Source organism: Eucyclogobius newberryi, unplaced genomic scaffold, assembly GCF_026437365.1.
Source record: "Eucyclogobius newberryi isolate DKJ021-1_F unplaced genomic scaffold, fEucNew1.0.hap1 SCAF_6, whole genome shotgun sequence".
NCBI classification, from domain to species: Eukaryota; Metazoa; Chordata; class Actinopteri; order Gobiiformes; family Gobiidae; genus Eucyclogobius; species Eucyclogobius newberryi.
The window spans coordinates 36,986,106-37,005,746 of record NW_027316278.1 but is presented as its reverse complement, the minus strand read 5'-3'; the positions used below and the strand labels follow the sequence as shown (position 1 = coordinate 37,005,746).

Here is a 19,641-nt window from a genome sequence, read left to right as displayed (position 1 = left end):
CCAATTGTCCTTTTATTACGCCTACTGCTGAATCTGTGACGCTGTCACATCTTCTCCCCTTTGTTTTACCATCAAAAAGCAATTTTATTTTGAATTCTTGGCAAAATGTGCGGCTTTGCCGCACAGACACCGTGACTCTTTGAATGAAAATGTGGATAACTTTTGATGGTCTTGAAGATGAGTCTCACCAAATTTCAGGTTAATAGGGCTGACGCCCTGGGAGGAGTTTGTGAAAGTCTAAAGTGTAAACATGTTCTGGCGATTTCCCCATTGGAATAACATGAAAGGTTTCGGTCATCGTTACGGCAACGCCATAACAATTATGACATGAGTCATTGACTTTTTTGATGGGGATGCTAAAATTGAGTTGTGTGTCAAATTTCATATAATTTCGCAAAACTAAACATTTAACCTCCATATAAAATCTGTAGGGGGCGCTGTGGCGCCAAATGAATTTATTTCACTTCAAGTAGGTTTAGGGCAAAGAGTTTAACAACTGATTCTAATTTGACGCAATTCGGACTTTATCTGCGCAAACGGCAGAAATTTTAAATATGGGAGATTTCTGAAATTCTAGCTACAGTTTGCGGCTTCGCCGCACAGAGACCGTGACAGGTATCAATGTAATTTGGATAACTTTTGATGTCCCACTCCTCAGTAGCATTTTCACCAAATTTCAGCTTTTTAGGGCCAACGCCCTGGGAGGAGTTCGTAAAAGTACGACGTTTGGAAAAACTCCGAAGTCATGTTTAGCCATTTTTGAAGCAATATGGCCGACATTTGGTTGGGCGGACGGCGTTGCCGTAATAATATTTTTTACTTCTCTTGTCACCATCTACCTCTGCGCCAAATTTCATGATTCTACGATCAGATTTTTTTTGGGTCATTTCCCATCTCTCAATGCATTTTTGGTACATTTGGTGGCGCTGACGCGCCAATTTTTTTTATTTTAGAAAAGGGAAATAGCCAGAATGTAGAGAGGCACGATTTTTAGAGGTGTGCAAATTTTTGTGACTTTTCGTCAATGTTCACTGGGTGAAAAATAGGGGGGTTGGTCCCGAGAAGAAGAAGAAAGAAAGAAAGAAAGAAAGAAAGAATAATATTCCGATGCGAAAACAATGTTTCCCATTTTTCAAATATCATAAACTATACATTTTCGGAAAGCGCTCGCGCTTTCCTACCTCATGGTGTGGGTCCCTGGTCACTGACGGGTACTTTCGTTAATTTTGAGTGGGCTCCGCCCACTTTGTGTTTTTGGCCCTCTATACAGTAATAATGTTCAATTTTTGCATTACATGCTTATATGCACGGAACATGCAAGAGATGGGGAACGTATTCGTGAGCTACTTAGCGCAAATGAGTGCTTTATATGGGGATGACGACCGCTTCGCGGTCGTCATCCCAATGTAAAGTGCTCGTTTAGTGCGAACTTTTGCACGGGCTTCGCCCGTTTACAACGGTAATGTTCCATTTTCCTACAACTAATTAGTATGCACGGGGCGTGCATGAGTGGAGGAGTGCGTTAGTGAGTGTTTGGAAGTGGGCGAGCGCTTCGCGCTCGATTTCGTGCGCACTACGTGCGCACTTTCGCAGCCGTGCTTCGCACGGCCTTACGAGATTAATAGGCCTCTCGCCAGCTTGTGGCGCTCGGGCCTAATTAATACACTACACCGTCATGGTTTAAAATCATGCATCATACGGAAGGTTCCCCTGCTTAAGGCAGCACATGTCCAGGCCCATCTGAAGTTTGCCAACGATCATCTGGATGAGCCAGAGGAGACATGGGAGCCATGTCATCAAATGAGACCAAAATAGAACAGTTTGGTATAAACTCCACTGCCGTGTTTGGAGGAGGAAAGAGGATGAGTACCATCCCAAGAACACCATCCCTACTGTGAAGCACGGGGGTGGAAACATCATGCTTGGGGGGTTCTTTTCTGCACAGAGGACAGGACGACTGCACTGTATTAAGGGGTAGCCAGTCTCCAGACCTAAATCCAATAGAAAATCTTTGGAGGGAGTTGAAACTCAGTGTAGCTAAGCGACAGCCCTGAAACCTGACAGATCGAGAGAAGATCTGTGTGAAGGACTCTACTGCAGTGTGCGCAAACCTGGTCAAGTACTACAGGAAAGGTTTGACCTCTGTAATTGTAAACAAAGGCTTCTGTGCCAAATATAAACAGAGTTTCTCAGGTGTTCAAATTATTTTACTTATTTGCAACAACAACATACACATTAATTCTTTAAAAATGATACAATGTGATTTCTGGATTCTGCCTCACACAGTAGAAATGCTGAAAAGATGAACATTTCAGACCCCTCCATAATTTCTACATGGGAGAACTTGCAAAATTGCAGGGTATTCAAATACTTATTTTCCTCACTGTAAGTCAGTATCAGTGGAAATACAGTTGTTTATCACAAGATCAAGTCAAGCGTTTGATGACAAATTATTCTCTCTTATCCAATCATTTCGAAGCGTTCCAGGAGCCAAAGTGAGCCAGTGACCGCTTTGAAAGCTAGACCTTTCAAGGCCCACTTTGGGTCATTTAAATAGACCGGTACGGTTCACTTAAGATAGTGGAGTCCCTTTTGGACTAGACCAATGGAAGCGTGGCTTGCACCTCAATCTGCCTGACTGATGATTGACCAATGAGCGATGAGGACAGTGGAGCAGGACCAACACAAACATTTCACTAATAACTCTATAATAAAAGATCAAATGTCATTGTGCTCCTGCTCAAATCTCCTTTCTAGACCTGAACACTCGGAATAGCAGTTAACTTATCAACACTGCACACATTTATCACCATCAGACTTCACACATCACACTCAACCATTTTTTTAGGGTAATTTTACATTCCATTCCCTTTTGATGTGATTGGTGTGATTTTTAAAAAAAAGGATTGTATAGTATTGCTCTAGTAATGATACAAATATTTATTTAAATTAACAGTTTTAAGTCTTGTCTCGTGATCATTAGTCAATTGCTCATTTTGACCACTAGATGTTGCCGTCTTACGTCTGTACGCGGCTCGTCCCCAAGAGTAATCCAATGAACATTGATACTTTATAAATACATTATTAACTAAAGGTTGAAATATGATGGCTGAAAGCTTTTGGATAGAGAATATTTACAAATAGTCTTGATGGAAATCTTGTAAGAAAATGTCTTTTTGTATATGTTAAGAGTCTTTAATAGTCCACATAATGATCACCATTATCAAAATATGACTACGATCATTTGTTGCAACACTACTCTCACAAGCTGAGGCAACAAACACTGGTCTGGTCTAAACCAACTGTAGACAGACTCTAGCCTCCAGCCGGCCCCTGGCTGTCCATGTTAGTCCATGAGGGCCTGTCTCACCATGTTTAGGACGAGTACGGTGCTGGTGCTGGGTCTAGCTGCTGTTGGCTCGTGTTTTGACCAGGCCTTTGGTCACCAGGCCGCGGTAGAACTCCTGCAGATACGTGTACACGCACTTCCAGTCAGGCTCACGCATCTTCACCATGTCGTCCACGTCCAGCAGCTGAGGACAGTCCACCATTCTCCTGAGGCCAGGCCAGGTGGGAGCAGGACAGGGGACGTGCAGGGACAGAGAAACAGAAGGAGAGACAGAGAGAGAGAAAGACAGAAGGAGAGACAGAGAGAGAGAGAGAGAGAGAGGGTGTATAGAGAGCAGTGAACAGCAGCAGAGTGAGTGACACAAACACATTAGACTGTGACATGCTTCATCTACAGCACAGTGAGCACAACAGAAGTACACAGGGTACACACACTACACAAAGTATACACAGTACACAGGGCTCCATGCATTTAAGAATTACTTCTCCTAATGTAATTTAATTCTAAACATCTTAAGGCTGGTCCTATAAACAGACTAAGCAGCTGCTTAGGGCCCCATAGACACCAGAGGGGGCCCATGAGTGTCTAAAATTTGATTGCAAATTATGAAGAATTGTTGCACTGCACTTAAACAAACTGGATGATATTCAAATTCATTAGCAAAATGGTAATAAGTTTAGCATTGAATAAAAAGCCCTGTCCAATGCAATTTACTCACTACTGGTGTTCCTGGCCCAAACCATTTCTTTTTTCACCTGCATTTCTATTGGAAGTTGGTAATATAAACTCAGTTAATGGGTGTGATAATGAGATGCCATGTTTATGTTTAATCATCACTTTAATCAAGTCTAAAGTGGCAGTAAAGTCGTAGTGAGGATTGGACAGAGGCCTGGTACTGTACATCCTGTACATACAGTACATGATGATTTAGAAATAACTAGCGGGTATCTTTTATACTGAAATGTAGGGAAAAGTAGATTATGACACCTAACAGCACCTATCTTTCCATGCAAACTGTTCTAAAACTAATCTCTATTACTGATCAGAATCACAATGCATAGGAGCCTTACACAAAAACAGAACATGTGGTGGTTCTAAACACACTGGTGCTCTGGTGACACAGGGAACTACAGAGAATAGTGAACAATAGTGAACAATAGTGTGCATAATGTGTTGTCTATGACAGTACATGGCATTGTGACACCAGTTCAGTGCCCAGTCCAACTACAGCGTGTGAAGGACACAGGAGAGACAGGAGAGGTGGAGGAGACTGTCCAGAGCGCCTCCTGCTGTCTGTGCACGTTCATTGCTTTTACCATCTCCTCAGACAGTGTGTGTGTGTGTGTGTGTGTGTCTGGAGTGGTCACTCACTCGGCCATGCTGAAGGCCAGGTCAAAGTTGTGTCTGCGCTCTGAGGGGTTGAGGGCGCTGTAGTCGAACGCCTCGGGGAAGAAGTGATGCACCAGAGCACAGAAGGCCATGCCATTGCTCCAGCTGGACGAGAAGTTCTGGATGTCCACGTGCTACAGAGGAGAGCCCACCGTTAACAAAATTAGCTCTCATTAAGAACTAATGAACCATACACTGGATATCCTGGAAAACATTCATATTCCTACCGTAGCGTATTTATTTATTTATTTATTCATTAACAATTATTTAACTAGTAGATCAAAATCTATTTTCAAAACCTGCAAAACATTTACACATTTGCAATAAAATAAGAACAAAAAACAAAAATATCAAAACAGGACTACTAAAAGCACAGACAATGATCATAGGATTCTCGCTCTTTGTTTTTCAAAATGAAGTGAAAACTTCTCAGAGAAATCCGCGAGCTCGCAACATCTCAGTTCAGTTTGAACAGTGTTGTAAACTGTGGGAGCAGCATAGCTAAAGGCTCAAGTCAAGGACTTGCTAAACAGGATTCATCAATCAAGTGTGAATGAAGCTATATACAACTCCAGCTTTTTGATGAGGAAACGGTGTTAAAAGTTTTTTTTGATTTGCATAATATGTGTCCTTTAAATGAACTCCCCCATGTCGACAGGATGGACAGTGGGTTTTCTCACCTCGTAGGACCTGGTCTTGGCTCGACACCAGTCCAGCAGCATCTGTTTGATGGTGTTGGCATTGGGGACTCCGAAGCTGGTGGCGCGCTGGACCCTGTTGATCTTCACCACGGCAGGACCTTCAGAGCTGTGGACAGGGCCAGTGGCAATGTTTACATGGCCAGACAAAAATCAGATAGAATAATAACCCAATAATTCAATCTGTTTTTTGGGGTGTGTTTACGTGAGAAAACTGATAAACTTGTTTTTAGTACAACAAGGTACAATGGATTTTAAATTACTTACTTAATTGAAAATACCACTATAAGATTATGATCAGCATGGCACAGTGGCAATGAGAGGCCAGTAGTGTTTAATAGCAGCATAACAACCCCAACAAATATAAATGATCAAGTTCAATATTTAGTGATATTTTTGGATATGATGGTAGTGGGCTTCATTGGATGGGCAAAATCCAATGCTCACCCTGCAGAGGCGTCCTTGTCCAGCCGCTCGATCATGGCTTTGCGCGCCTGCATGGAGGAGGACTTGGGCATGGTCTGAGCCCTCATCAGCTCCTTCCTCCTCTCTGCCTGCCTCCTCTCCACTGCAGCCAGGCCCCCGCCACCTCCACGGGACAGGTTGTCGTCCTCACGGTCAAACACACTGCAGACAGCACAACAACATAACGACAATGTCAAAATAACAAATCATTGTGTAATCATTTGACTTTCAAAAATGTTATTTACTCAACAAACTATAGCCTTTATAACTAATAATGACGAAAAATAATACTCCTGTCTGTAAACTATAGGGTGTGTTTGTTTCAGTGTGGCGCCCCCATCAGACAGATACAGATATAAGGCCTTTGGAACTGAAAAAGCTACATGGAATTTTTGTCTAGTTGACAGAAGTTAATTCATAATTTTGTACAGAAAATACATTCTAAAAAAATAATCACTTTATATATTATTATGCAATCTAAATCAAATTTATTTTTTAATTTGTTTTATATACTTAAATAATATTTTAATTAAGTAATTAATAATACAGGGCCCCCGAAGGCTTTATTAGACAGGAAAGGTGAGCGTGAAATGGGGGATGAGAGAAGGGAGGACATGCAGTTTATAGTTGGAGTTGGGATTTGAACTCACGACACTGCGGCCGGCTGCACCTGGAGCCTGGCATATATGTGCTGTGTCTTAACCACTCCACCACTGGGCAGTGCACATAATTCTTTTCTATTTCTAGATACATATTATATTTCAGGGTACTTGCATGTCATGTATATTCAGTGTAACGTTTTAGGTGACTTTTTGTTAAATCAAATAAAATGTGCTGTACATATAAAGATGGACGGATGAATTGTGGGCTCTATTGTCTATTCTGCCTGCGTGGGCTCTCATGCCAAACCAAGCGACGAGTGCATAGGGTGAGGGAGTAGACGCGTGGAGTTTGAACATTAAACATCGACATAAACTAACCTGCCCACTTTCTTGGTGTTGGAGGATATGGAGGTGGAGGACGACGAGTAGCTGTAGGATTTAGACTGGACTGTTCCTCCTGAAAAACACACACACACACACACGATGAGCCTGATATTCACTCTTCAGCCACGACTGATTGTGTGAACCATCACACAGTGTGCATCATGTCATTGTAATGTGACATGAATAAATAAAGACAAAAACAAAAGGTTATTTGACAGCTCAAATGTTGATACGTGTTTTGGTACATAACAGTATGTGTGTATGTAGTAGTCAAAAATAGTCACTAGAGGTCACCATTAGTTAATTTAGGTGACTGCCAAATTCAATTAACCCTCATTTGTACTGCATTGATCGTTCTACTCTCTTTAGAGCCTCCCTTGGATGTAATTTAGAGTATAATCCAACTCTCTATAATTCATTCCTTTACATAAATCCATATTTTGTATTTATAATTGAAATTTACTGTCATAAAAAATAAGGTCTTCATTTTACCATTTGACTTTTTGATGTTATGTCATGTTTCTTCTCTCCACACAAGCACAGAGCTGGTTTGTAACAGTCATTCCTCAACTACTGATCCAAAAGGTCTTCTTTTATAGACCGGAGATAAAATGCGTTTGGACCAGGGAAACGGGGATAAACATCATCACAGAGCGTTGTGAAGAATCAGGTTTCCCTCACATGGCCAAGTGAAGTGATGGCATTATTCCAGAATATTAAACAGAACTCAGAGGGCTGAGGCAGTTATTAGAGGAGGAGAAGGTACTGATGACAAGTGCAAAAACAAAGGAGGGGACTTACTGTCAGTTTTCTGAACATAGCTGGTCTCAACCACTGTGCTCCGACTGGATCTGCTCCCATCATCTGTGAGCAAAAAAAATAGGCAAAGTTTGTGAAATATTACAGAAAAATCCTTAAATTCCCACCTTAAAAGTGAAAGTGACAAGTGTAACTTTCTTTCACCTGAATGAATCTATGGAGGAGTTAATGCCAAACTTCTGAACATTCCGTATGGAGATAGATTTGTGTATGCCATGATGGGGGATATTATAGCTATAACATTTCAGTCAGGTTTGTGGCTGTGCAAGCCCACTCACATTAAGGACACACGTTTCATACAAGTTTCAGTGCAATAAAACAATTATTTAAAAACAACATGCTCATATTTAGTTAATGACATTGTCCCAGCCCAGCAGGAGGAGTCTAGACACGTACCGGACTGTGCAAATCGATCCATCTTGGTGACTTGGCTGAGCATGTTTCCGTCAGCAGACTTTTCTAGCTTCCTGATGACCACCTCCCCTGTCCCGGCCCCTGCTCTGGACGCCGTCTTCTGGTCCCTCTGCGTCCGGAGCTCTTGCAAGCGGCTCTCTCGCTCCTTCTCCCTTTGGTCTACGGAGGAGCAGAGGAACATGAGGGCAGTGGAAAAGCACAGTGCTTCCACAGATGCATGGAAGGAGACATTTAGGAATCACCTCTAACATTCCTTCCACATCAGCCCTGCACATGTGATGTTCATGTGGCCAGACGATGGGGAACTAGTTTATCTGGAGCCTAAGCTGAAACCATTTCAAACTTGTGTTACAGGTACAGAGTGCTTCCTGGAGGATGGGCTGAAACTGAGAAGCATCACCCAGGGTGAGTTACGCAGGGTTTGTCTGCTCATCCGAGGGGAAAGATAGAGACTGTTCTCTAGCTAAAGACTGCAGGATACAATCAAAAAAACACTTTGGGTACATTTAATCTGGCTTCCGCCCACTTCACAGCACTGAAACAGCCCTGGTCAAAGTACTCAACGATCTCCTCACCTCTGCAGACTCCGGGGCCCTCAACATCCTGTTACTACTAGACCTCAGCGCAGCCTTTGACACTATAAACCATTCCATCCTCCTACAAAGGCTGTCCCAACTGGGTGTTGAGGGCTCTGCACTTGACTGGCTCACATCCTACCTCACCAACAGGCAAGAGTTCATTTCCCTCTCCGGTCACTCATCCACCCTCTCCCCAGTAACGCAGGGGGTCCCCCAGGGCTCAGTCCTCGGCCCCCTCCTCTTCATCTGCTACATCTTCCCCCTTGGTCACATCCTCCGCCAACTCAACCTGGACTTTCACTGCTACGCTGACGACAGCCAGATATACCTCACCACCAAATCCACCCAAAACCCTCCCCTCAGCCACATCGAAACCTGCATCTCTACAATAAAATCATGGCTCACTCTCAACTTCCTCAAACTGAACAGTGACAAAACAGAGCTCCTCCTCATTGGCACCAAATCCACTCTCAATAAAACTGGTCCCTTTTCACTCAGCATCGACACCTCGACCATCACCCCCTCTACCCTGGTACGCAATCTCGGTGTCATCATGGACCCCACCCTCTCCTTCACTCCCCATGTCAGCCACATCGTCAAGACCTCATACTTCCACCTCCGCCGCATCGCCAAAATCCGACACTGCCTCACCCTCCCCGCTGCTGAATCCCTCATCCATGCCTTCATCTCCTCCCGCCTTGACTACTGCAACTCCCTCCTCACTGGCATCTCCTCCCATTCCCTCCACAGACTCCAAATGGTCCAAAACTCCGCTGCCCGCCTCCTCACCCACACCCGGTCCCGTGATCACATCACTCCCGTTCTCCGCTCTCTCCACTGGCTCCCCATCAAGCAGCGCATAAACTTTAAAATACTCCTCCTCACCTTCAAAGCTCTTCACCACCTTGCCCCCCCCTACCTGTCTGACCTCCTCATCCCCCACCGCCCCTCCCGAGCTCTCCGATCCTCCTCCTCTCTCACCCTGACTGCACCAACATCCCGACTCAAAAGTTTTGGCGACAGAGCATTCTCCCGAACAGCACCCCGACTCTGGAACTCCCTCCCCCAACCTGTCCGCCACTCTCCCTCACTCACAACATTCAAATCCCGCCTAAAAACATACCTCTTCACCCAAGCCTATGACCTCCCCTACCCCTAGCCTCCTCTACCCCATTGCCTACTCTTCTACCCCCTGTTACATCCCCATATTTTTCTCTCTACTTCTTCTGTCTTGTTCATTTTATCTGTATATTAATGTGTATTGTACGTGTTGTCCCCCCCTGTCTGTAAATACCCCCCCTTTTTTATATATGTTCAGCGTCTTTGGGTCACTGAAAAGCGCTATATAAATAAAAGTTATTATTATTATTATTTATGAGGTACCGATAGCACTGTAAGAAGGTAAAAAGCTCTCAAAAGTCGTTCTGAGGTTCTTGGACGACAAAAACTTTGATAATGACCCCGAGAGTTGCTTTTATAATATATCTGCTGTGGTAAAACCACTTAAACTTAATTATATGAAAAAGTCAGCTACAGGCGTGTTATTCTGGGGCACTTCCGCCTGAGTTCTCAAATTGACGAAAAATCGTTCATAACGCCTTTAAACTGTAACAAAAGTAGATCATCATTTTACATTTTGTACACACCAATAAGGATCTAAAACGGCTTATAATAGTAATAGAAACAGGTTCACTGCCTTCCTGTTCAAAACTGCAGAACTGATAAGCCCAGCCTCTTCATAGTGACATAATTTACATATTTAAATGAAAAGAGTCTACTTGACACTACGTGATGAAAACAGGAATTAACCAAAATACAACCTTGAGTAAAGAAATTATGGTTGAAATGATGAACCTGTAAATCCAGGTTAAAAGCTCATTCAAGGGGATTTTCCAGAATAAGTCCCCTTTAAAATGACAAATAAATACTGTTTACATGTCTTGTGCTGATGTTATGTCAAAATCCACTATGTAAAGTCCAACAATAAGCCAGGTGTTACAAAACTGTATGCAAGACAGACAAGTCCCTAATGGTACATGTGCAGGGGGTCATCATGCATCATTCAACTGTAGGTAGTCATCACATCATGCCATTTCACTGCACACAGCGTCCTACCCATCTGCTCCTGCGTGCAGCCCAGCATGGCCTCTACGGGAGTCACAGTTAGCTTTATTAGATCTGCACATGAGGAATACTTGGCAGGACGAGGGGCTGTTTGAGTTTACCTCTCTTTCTCTTCCTCAGGTCCCTCATGGCGGCGCGGATCAGCCTTCTCTCCTCAAAGTCTTTGGATTCATCCAGCTGGACAAAAAGCAGAAATCAATCAAGTTATTATTATGCTAATTGATCATTATTATACATCTATATCTGATAGAAAGGATGAATAATATTTGAGCAATCAATCTGTATTCAGTTATTACAATAAGTCACAGAAATAAGCTGTTTACTCTAAATAAACACAAAACAACATCATTCCTACTTAAAATACTTTAGAAAGTGTAAGTGTACAGGCAAATACAGCTCCATTATTACTCTTGTTACTTGAAGCATTTTTGGTGCCTTTAAGATTGTTTTGTAAGATGTAGATATGTGTTATCTACACTATGACTCTGGAAGGGCACCACAAAAAAGATAGGAAGAAGAACTTAAACATGAGCAGATAAATGAACCAACTTTAACTCACTATCAAACGCAGCTTCACGTGACTCCCAATCGTCAGAGCCCACGGCAAACCTACGAGAGGCTTTAACATGTGGAATACGTACTAAAATAACCTCCAGCACCTCCACTAGACAAGAGACGCAGCTTCTTCGTATGATCCCTGTGTGTAAATGTATGTTTTTGTAGTTTAATTTTAGGGCCACTGTTGATGGTGCTGCCTGACATTCCACTGACATTGAAGTGAATTTGAGTGAAAATTCCCTAAAAACTTTCCTATTATGGAACCAACTGCAGAGGCACTGCTTCGTCCACCGCGTTGTGTTTTTGTCTGCCGCAGCCGGACGTGGTGTCATGGCGATTGCAGCAATACATACTGTGGAAAACGCTGGAACAACTACTGTGACTTTCTTCAGTATTACAAATATTATCAATTTTTAACCCCCACATTAAGTGAACATATTTTAACAATTGTATTGACATCCTCACTTTGGGTTGCCGCCAGATCCAATAACTGAAACTAATTTGTGAACGCAATTTGCAGCTTTAAGGCAACCCAAGTTCAGTTGTGACAGTACAACGAGCTCAGACTTAGTTCATTTATGTAATCAATTCCGTATAATGGATAATATGACGGTAGAAGCCTGACCATTTTGTCGAGCATTTCCTCGTCCTCGATGGCGGCCAGCGTCTCGGGGGTGAGTTTGCCAGGCCGTTCCTCTGGTTTAGCTGTGGCACTGGAGCCGTTCGGGAGGTCTGCGGCAGGACGTCCCGCCTGCATGGAGGGAGGGGCCGAGAACACCGGCTCTGAGGCCACGATTGGCTCAGTCTCCATCTGGAACACGGGAATATAGACCTTTATACACAACAGCTGTAGGGTCACATAGAAAGAACTGAGTGAGGAAAAATATTAAGTTAGGGTTTTGATTTATTGTATTCCTGTAATTCCTCTGCATTTTGCCACTATACTAAAAGAGACGATCAGTCAAAAAGTATACGAGTCAAAAGACCGAAACTAAAACTTGAACACTAATTTAGCCACATCTGAACATGTCCTGATCCCCCAGACTAGTTCACTTTAGAGGGCTTTGGAACGGTTCTTTTACAGGTGGAATGTGTCTCCAGCTCAGGGACGGGCTCTGGTCCAGAGGCAGAGCTCTGCTTTGTGAACAGCTGACGAATATTTTTGTGCCGTGCACGATAAACACTAAACAGCTCTTGCTAGGGTGCGCTAGATTTGTCTATGCATGTTGCCTTAATATCACCAGAAATACATCAGATTATCAAAGGATATCATGAGTCTCATTTCCTTGTGGCGTGGACAGCCGAGTAGTTCTCCCACATGTCAATCATTCCCGGCGTGCTACTGCTCACCTGCAGACTCATCCCGAGTATAGCAGCACGTTTCCCTGATTGATATGCTGGTGTGTGTTTAGCGAATTCCTTCAGTGTACAGTACAAAATGACGACAGAGAAAGACTGTGTGCAAGCTGGCTAAGAAGAGACAGAAATAGAGATGCGATGCGATCCGTTGTGCTAATAAACAAACGCACGTGTAGCAACGGGGCTGTTGCATGCTGCTGCACGAGGTTTGATGGGAGGCGGCCTTTTGGAAAGAACAGGAGGGTGGGGGTGAATGTGGTGAGTGTCCGCATGTGCATTTTTAAAAAAAGGTACAAACAGTCGCTCGAGTTCTCAACTCTGCAAAAAATCCTCTATTATTCCTTTAAATGGGATCTGATCCGCTCCAAATTGCACCAGTGGAAACATTCAACACATTTGACTTGAACATGTTTGACACATCAGTTAATTATTGCAGATGTTATAAATGTACAGGCCTCTTGGATGTAAAAATATTATCATTTTCTGATGATGATTCCCAAGTGACCAGCTCTACCTTCACACGCCTCTGCTCTATGTGAGGTATTTTGGCACAGTAGTCGTCATAGTAGTAGTAGTAGTAGTATCAGTATATGACCGTAGTTGGACATAATGTGTGAACACCATGTGATCCCAGAGCCTGATGAGTTTGGAACAGCACCATCGCTCAGCCTCACAGACGGAGAGAGAGAATGAGAGCTGCTGGAGCCATAATAGGCCTCAGAAGTCCTGTAGGTTTGTGAGGACAATCATGGAACATTCAGATGCACTGACACCGGGAACAGGGAGGAACAGGCAGGGCAGTGTCAGTGGACATGTTCTGTTCTGGCATTATACATAACGTAAATTTTTTAGGCCATATTAATTTATTCCGTATGTTTGTTTGTTTGTATGTACCAAATGTTCTGCACTATAGTGCGCACTGGATTAAAAAGGCGCACTGTCAATTAATAGTCTATTTTTGATAATTTTCATATAAGGCGCACCGGACTGTAAGGCGAATTAAGCAAAACAAAACATGTACCACACAAAATCGCTTCGAGGTAAGTAAGCACAACCAGAATGCATCCACATATAAGGTGCACTGTCATTTTTTGAGAAAATTAAAGGATGGATGAATGCATGTATGCGTATGTATGTATAGAGTGTTATTCTATTTTATCCTATAGCAGATTCTAATAGTTTTCTTTTGGTCTTATATAGGTTATTTCATTATTGTTCATCGTTTTATGTTGCACCGTATCACCAAAGCAAGTTCCTATGTTTGTGAATTCTGTTCATTAGCAATGGCAATACACCTTTTCTGATAGTAGAAAAAGCTTCAGTTGTAGTCATCTGGACTCAGTTTGAAAAAATAGACGTTTCGACTCTCATCCAAGAGTCATTGTCAATAAAAGAATTTAGATCGAGAACTCCGATATTAATACTGTTCTGTGGTAAGACCCGCCCATTGGGCGGAGCCTTCCTGAAGTAGCAAGAGTTGTTTGTTTCAACAGAACTTGCTACTTCAGGAAGGCTCCGCCCAATGGGCGGGTCTTACCACAGAACAGTATTAATATCGGAGTTCTCGATCTAAATTCTTTTATTGACAATGACTCTTGGATGAGAGTCGAAACGTCTATTTTTTCTAACTGAATCCAGATGACTACAATTGAAGCTTTTTCTACTATGGAACACGCCTGGACGAATGAGGGATTACACAGACACCTTTTCTGATACTGATTTTTATAAAAAGTATTCTCAATGTGCAGATCTAGTCTGAGAGCTCAGATTTCTTTTGGATGAGAGTCCAAATGTCTAGTTTTTCAAAAACAGTGTCCAGATGTCTACAACTGAATCTTTTTCTCTGATGGAACACTCCTGGGTAAATGAGGGATTCATATTATCCAATTTACTATTTTCACCTATTCCATTCCTTTAATGAGGCAGCAAAATGTTAATTTTGAAATTTGGAGACAGCGTAGTTTATTACATTTGCAGAGTAATCGAGTCAATATCTGACTTCCAGCTCTAAAGTTTCTAAAAAAATGTCATTGTCATACTGTTGTGGTCTACAACATTTTTGGTGCAATTTAACATGGTTGTTAGCATGTACAGTGAACCCTCGTTTATCGCGGGGGTTAAGTTCCAAAAGAACCGAAGTAGAAACCTTTATTTTTTTACAGTTATTATACAATGAAATACTCCATAAAACATTGAAGCTCACGCGCGGCGCCGCTCTCACCGGCCTCTCACGCGCGCCGCTCTCACCGGCGTCTCCCGCAGCTCACACGCGCGCTCTCACCGGCCTCGCAAACTTCAATTTGGCAAGCAGTTTTACGTACGTGTACATATGAATCCAGAAACGTTATTGACACACAGGTAGAGAAGACGCGGACAGACTGTTTAGCCAATCAGAATGCAGAACATAATGCATGATGCAAATCCGCGAAGCAGCGAGACCGTGAAAAGTGAACCGCGTTATAGCGAGGGATCACTGTATGCTAATTTAGACTCAAACCTGGTGTTAATCCAGTGGTTGCGTGGTTGTCAGTCACCAAAACAGCTCTTGTTTTTCATAGTGATGTTTGGCCTTTAATGCTGTACTCACCCACTGCAAATGCATAGGAGCTAATGTGTGCCAGCCTTCAGAATGCAGGCGTCCTACTTGCAAACACTGAAAGGGTCTATAAACAACATCTTATCGTTTCTGTGGCCTATATCCTCATAAGAACATTAATCTACAGACCGGTCAGTGTCCACAACTATTTTAAACCTGTCACTCCTTGAAGGGTCTGCATGTAAACAACAGTCACTAATACAACAATAATACTCCTTGCACAAGGGGTGTTATGTGTCCCACACACACGTGTACAGTGTGTGTGGGACCACAGTACACAGAGCACATAGTGGACAGAGCCACTTGACCGGAGAGGAATGTTTGGGTTCAACAACAAAGTTCCCAAGCAGCCACGAGACAACAGTGTGGGGGAGAATTAGCCCATTAGCACGGACACATAAGCAGCATTTATTTGAATATGTCCACAAAGTGTACGAGTGAGCGATGTGACCAAAAAATTTACCATGATTTTATATATCTCTCCATCTCTCTATATATCTATATAGATATATATCTCTCTCTATAGATTACCAGAGGGCTAAATCCATTTGACGTAACTGGGACACGTGACTTTGAAGTTATTCAAGATGGATATAAAAGATCTGAAATGGAAAAACCTCTATTGAATCCTGACATGTAAACACTGTATTTAATTAAACCCAAACAGCTACAAACCGACAGCTGAAATAGTCTACAGGCCGGAACAGAAGAGAGAAATAAGGTCAAACAGGGCAGGGAAACATCAAAAAGGTGCCAGAAAGTAGGCTTTAAAGGGACAGGCCAATTTAGATACTTTCAAAACATGAATTTCAAAGCCATCTTGTAGTTAGAATATTGCCCACCTCTATACAAAATCAAACTGAAATCACTCTTTGAATACAAATAACAGGAAAAAAAAACTATTTTATCTTAGAGGGTGACAAAAGGGTGTTAATAACAGGAGAGATACCGTGCTGGCTGGAGCGTATCCCACCAGAGACGGAGCAGAAAGGGAGCGAGGGTGGGACGAGGCTGGGTGGTGAGTGACTGACCACAACTCTTCAACTTTAGGATGGCCATATTTTTCTACTTTCGACTTATCCAAAGCATTTGTCGTACTGTTGGTCGATGAACATTCTAATCCTTGCACTTTGTGTATAGATCCTGTAAATCCATATATGTCATTGTTTGGTTCAAATTCAAAGTGTTGTGGTTGCAATACCAACTCCTCGGGTACACCTCGAGGAGAGCCCAATGGACAGATTGCAGTTTCGGGTGAAGTTTCTACTGACTCCTGTGCTAAAGGACTTTCTGAAGATTCAAAGTATTGTGGGTCCAATATTAGCTCATTAGAATGTTTTTGAGGGCTTAAATCTTGTTGTGGAAGATCTATTGGAGAACGGTTTGCTTCTTGGGGTGAAGATTGAAACTCTTGCAGGACAAGTACAGAGCCTTGATCAACCTCATGTGGATAATTTAACATGCTAGAAGTTTTGGATGAAGCTTCTGAACTGGCAAGTCTTTCAAAATGTACATCTTGAAAGCCCATAGTCTGACACAGAACCTCCACCTCCCTTGCTAACCTTTCCTGTTCACTCTTCAGGATCGTGTTCTCTTCTTGCAGCTGGGCCAAGGTTTTAGCCAGCGGCACCACCGAAGCTGCAGCCGTCTCTAAACTTTCGTCCACACGCTTTCCGAATACTTCCAAGTCCGTGTGAATTTCCTGGACAGCGCAACTAAGTAGAGACTCGAAGTTTTGCTCAACAACATTCTCATCTTCTGTAGGTGTGTCTTGAACCAGGCGATGACCAGTGACCCTCACTGGACTGGGTATTTCCGATGTGGATGACGTTGAGAGAAAATCCAAGTCGACTCCAGGCATTGTCACAGTAATTCAATGCAAGGTTTACACAAGTCCAAACATTTTACACTAGTTCTTCTCAGTTTAGCAAAAAGTAGTTGCAGGAAGTCGTCGTCTTTTTGCAGTCAGTCCGTCCTCTGCACAGGGACCTTCCAAAACAACAATGCTTTTTATACCCTCGGCTAATCTCCCCTCTGTGGCAGCCTCTCACAGCGGCCAATGGGGTCAAAGGAATCCGGTTGCCCCGACAGCAAAGCTCGACCGCTTGTTCCAGGTGTCATGAGCTTGTCTATTCATCCGCAGCCAAGGCCCAAAAGCACAGCTAAAAATGTGGGCTGGTAAAAGTGAAGCTAAATAAAGAAAACAAGGACTGCCAGTGGTCAAATGTTTATCAAAGACTAGAACGACAATTGGTCAGTTGTCTCCAGAGACTTTGATCGATTTTTAGACTGGATAGAATATTTATATATTTTTTGCAGAGAGTTGGTGCGAAAATCCCTAGAAATAAGTGACAAATGATCAAATGCAAACCCCTCAAATGGGCTGGGAAAAAAACATTCTTGTTAAACGAAAACCTGGCCTGTAAACTGAAAGACGTGTTTTTACTATATTAAATAGGGATAGTCCTATAATATGTTTTTTTTTCAATTGATAACAAACAACAATATTTAATTTACTGTTGTAACCGATAACCAGCCGATACAAGGCCTGTCACTACAGCAATACATTACTATATTGATTTATTTGTTCAATTTTAGATATAAAGAGCATCATTTTTAGGGCTCCCTATTCATCATGTGTACCTTTTCTTTGGATTTGTGAGGTACTTTTCCAATTTTCTTTGTCGTACAATGATATTCGAGTAAAAGAAAGTTATATGACTAATACCACTAATAATATATAATTATTGACACCAACCAATAAAATGTTTAATTCTAGTATTCATTTATATACATTCATTTCCACAAATCTTTAGTTGAAGGGTACATTTCGAAAAGGGTTTACTGAGAGTCTCCAGTTTTATGCTTGTGGCAGTGCAAGAAATACATTTTAAATAATGTTTAAATATTATAATTTATCATGAAATCACAAATTAGAAAAAAGTTGCAGTCAAGTTTACTAAATATTTTACTTTTGTAAATAATAATTACAAAATGGAGCTAGGATCCAATACAAGTAGCCTAGCTTTTTCTCAATGTATGGCTCAACTCAGAGACAACACTGGAGCTACGGAGGCCTGGCTGGAGGTTCAGGTGTGTTTGGATGGCTGGAGGTTCAGGTTCAGAGTGTGTGATGGCTCGAGGTTCAGGTTCAGAGTGTGTGATGGCTCGAGGTTCAGGTTCAGAGTGTGTGATGGCTCGAGGTTCAGGTTCAGAGTGTGTGATGGCTGGAGGTTGTTCGCTGCGCTGACAGCTCTGCATGTCTCGAATACTCTTGCGACAGGTTGTTTAGAGACGCATTATCAATCTGCTTTGCCTCTGTTTAAACACCTGACACCAGCTGCTATTTCACTTAATAGACTCATAAACGCATGGTGTTTCTGCTGGTGTCCATCACGGGCTGCGGAATTCATGTTTTTGTGGGTTATGGAGAGGCTAAGGACACAGACTTAGCCGAACATGGTTATGGAAAACAGAACTGTATTATGATACAAGTAAGAGTGAAATAAGATATGCAACAAGAACAAAACAGACAAATTAATTAGTGTAAGTAACAACTAACCAGGAGCTCCCTTTGAGAAACCCCCAATAGACAGTGTATTATTACCAGTACTAGTCGTGGTATAAGCAAGACGTTTTTCCTCCATATCCAATAGTGAGACTACTGTTAAATGCAACTCCACAGAGTACATTATAATAGCTGCACTTGGTGACTAAATCAGACCACTGCACGCTGTCTGCATCTAATAATCAAGAGCTGAATGCATGGGTATAATTGATCGAGCAATTGACTTCCTCCTTTTGCGGCTTCAAAATCAGGTAATGCAATTTCAAGAAAATATATGTTTTACAGATATATATTTATAGAAAATATAAAAGTGTTGATAAAGAAAGACTACCTGGGCCAACTCGAGTTTGAATCAAAACTAAATAATTTGAGATCTGAAATCTTAACGCATCTCATTTTAAGTTGCATGTAATATTTTTGTCATTTTTGAGCTAGTTTCTTGGATCATTACAATAATGGTAGTTTTATAATAATGGTTTGGTGTTAGTGCCTTTCCACTTAAAGCATTGTCAGTCAGTGACTAAGTGTACATGCACTTCAGTAATCTGATAATCTTTGAAGGTAATTATTATTGAAACACATGCTAAAAACAATATTTCATTAATGTGTTATATTTATCTATCTACTCAAGTGATCAGATTTCTCTGGCCATGTAAATGCACCAGTGTCTGTGTCATTAGCTTTAATCCAGTCAAACCCACACAGTAGGTGAAGTCATAGGCTGGTGTGATGTCCCAG

At 42.2% G+C, this 19,641-nt stretch overlaps 1 protein-coding gene across 6 annotated transcripts in view; it reads right to left on the bottom strand.

The window, feature by feature from the left end:
* Positions 1–19,641, bottom strand: part of smtnb (smoothelin b) — a 120,915-nt gene that overhangs the window by 4,264 nt on the left and 97,010 nt on the right. For 3 of the 6 annotated variants that reach the window (XM_072434216.1, XM_072434218.1, XM_072434220.1), the window contains exons 11-19: positions 12,006–12,191; positions 10,924–10,999; positions 10,814–10,846; positions 8,103–8,279; positions 7,689–7,751; positions 6,882–6,960; positions 5,884–6,063; positions 5,419–5,545; positions 4,721–4,872 (exon numbers count right to left, since the gene is read on the bottom strand). In XM_072434216.1, the coding sequence (XP_072290317.1) occupies positions 4,721–4,872; positions 5,419–5,545; positions 5,884–6,063; positions 6,882–6,960; positions 7,689–7,751; positions 8,103–8,279; positions 10,814–10,846; positions 10,924–10,999; positions 12,006–12,191 (1,073 nt within the window). Of the gene's footprint in view, positions 1–3,370; positions 3,556–4,720; positions 4,873–5,418; positions 5,546–5,883; positions 6,064–6,881; positions 6,961–7,688; positions 7,752–8,102; positions 8,280–10,813; positions 10,847–10,923; positions 11,000–12,005; positions 12,192–19,641 lie in introns of all 6 variants that reach the window. The other 3 variants (XM_072434217.1, XM_072434221.1, XM_072434219.1) reach the window with 3 other exon arrangements.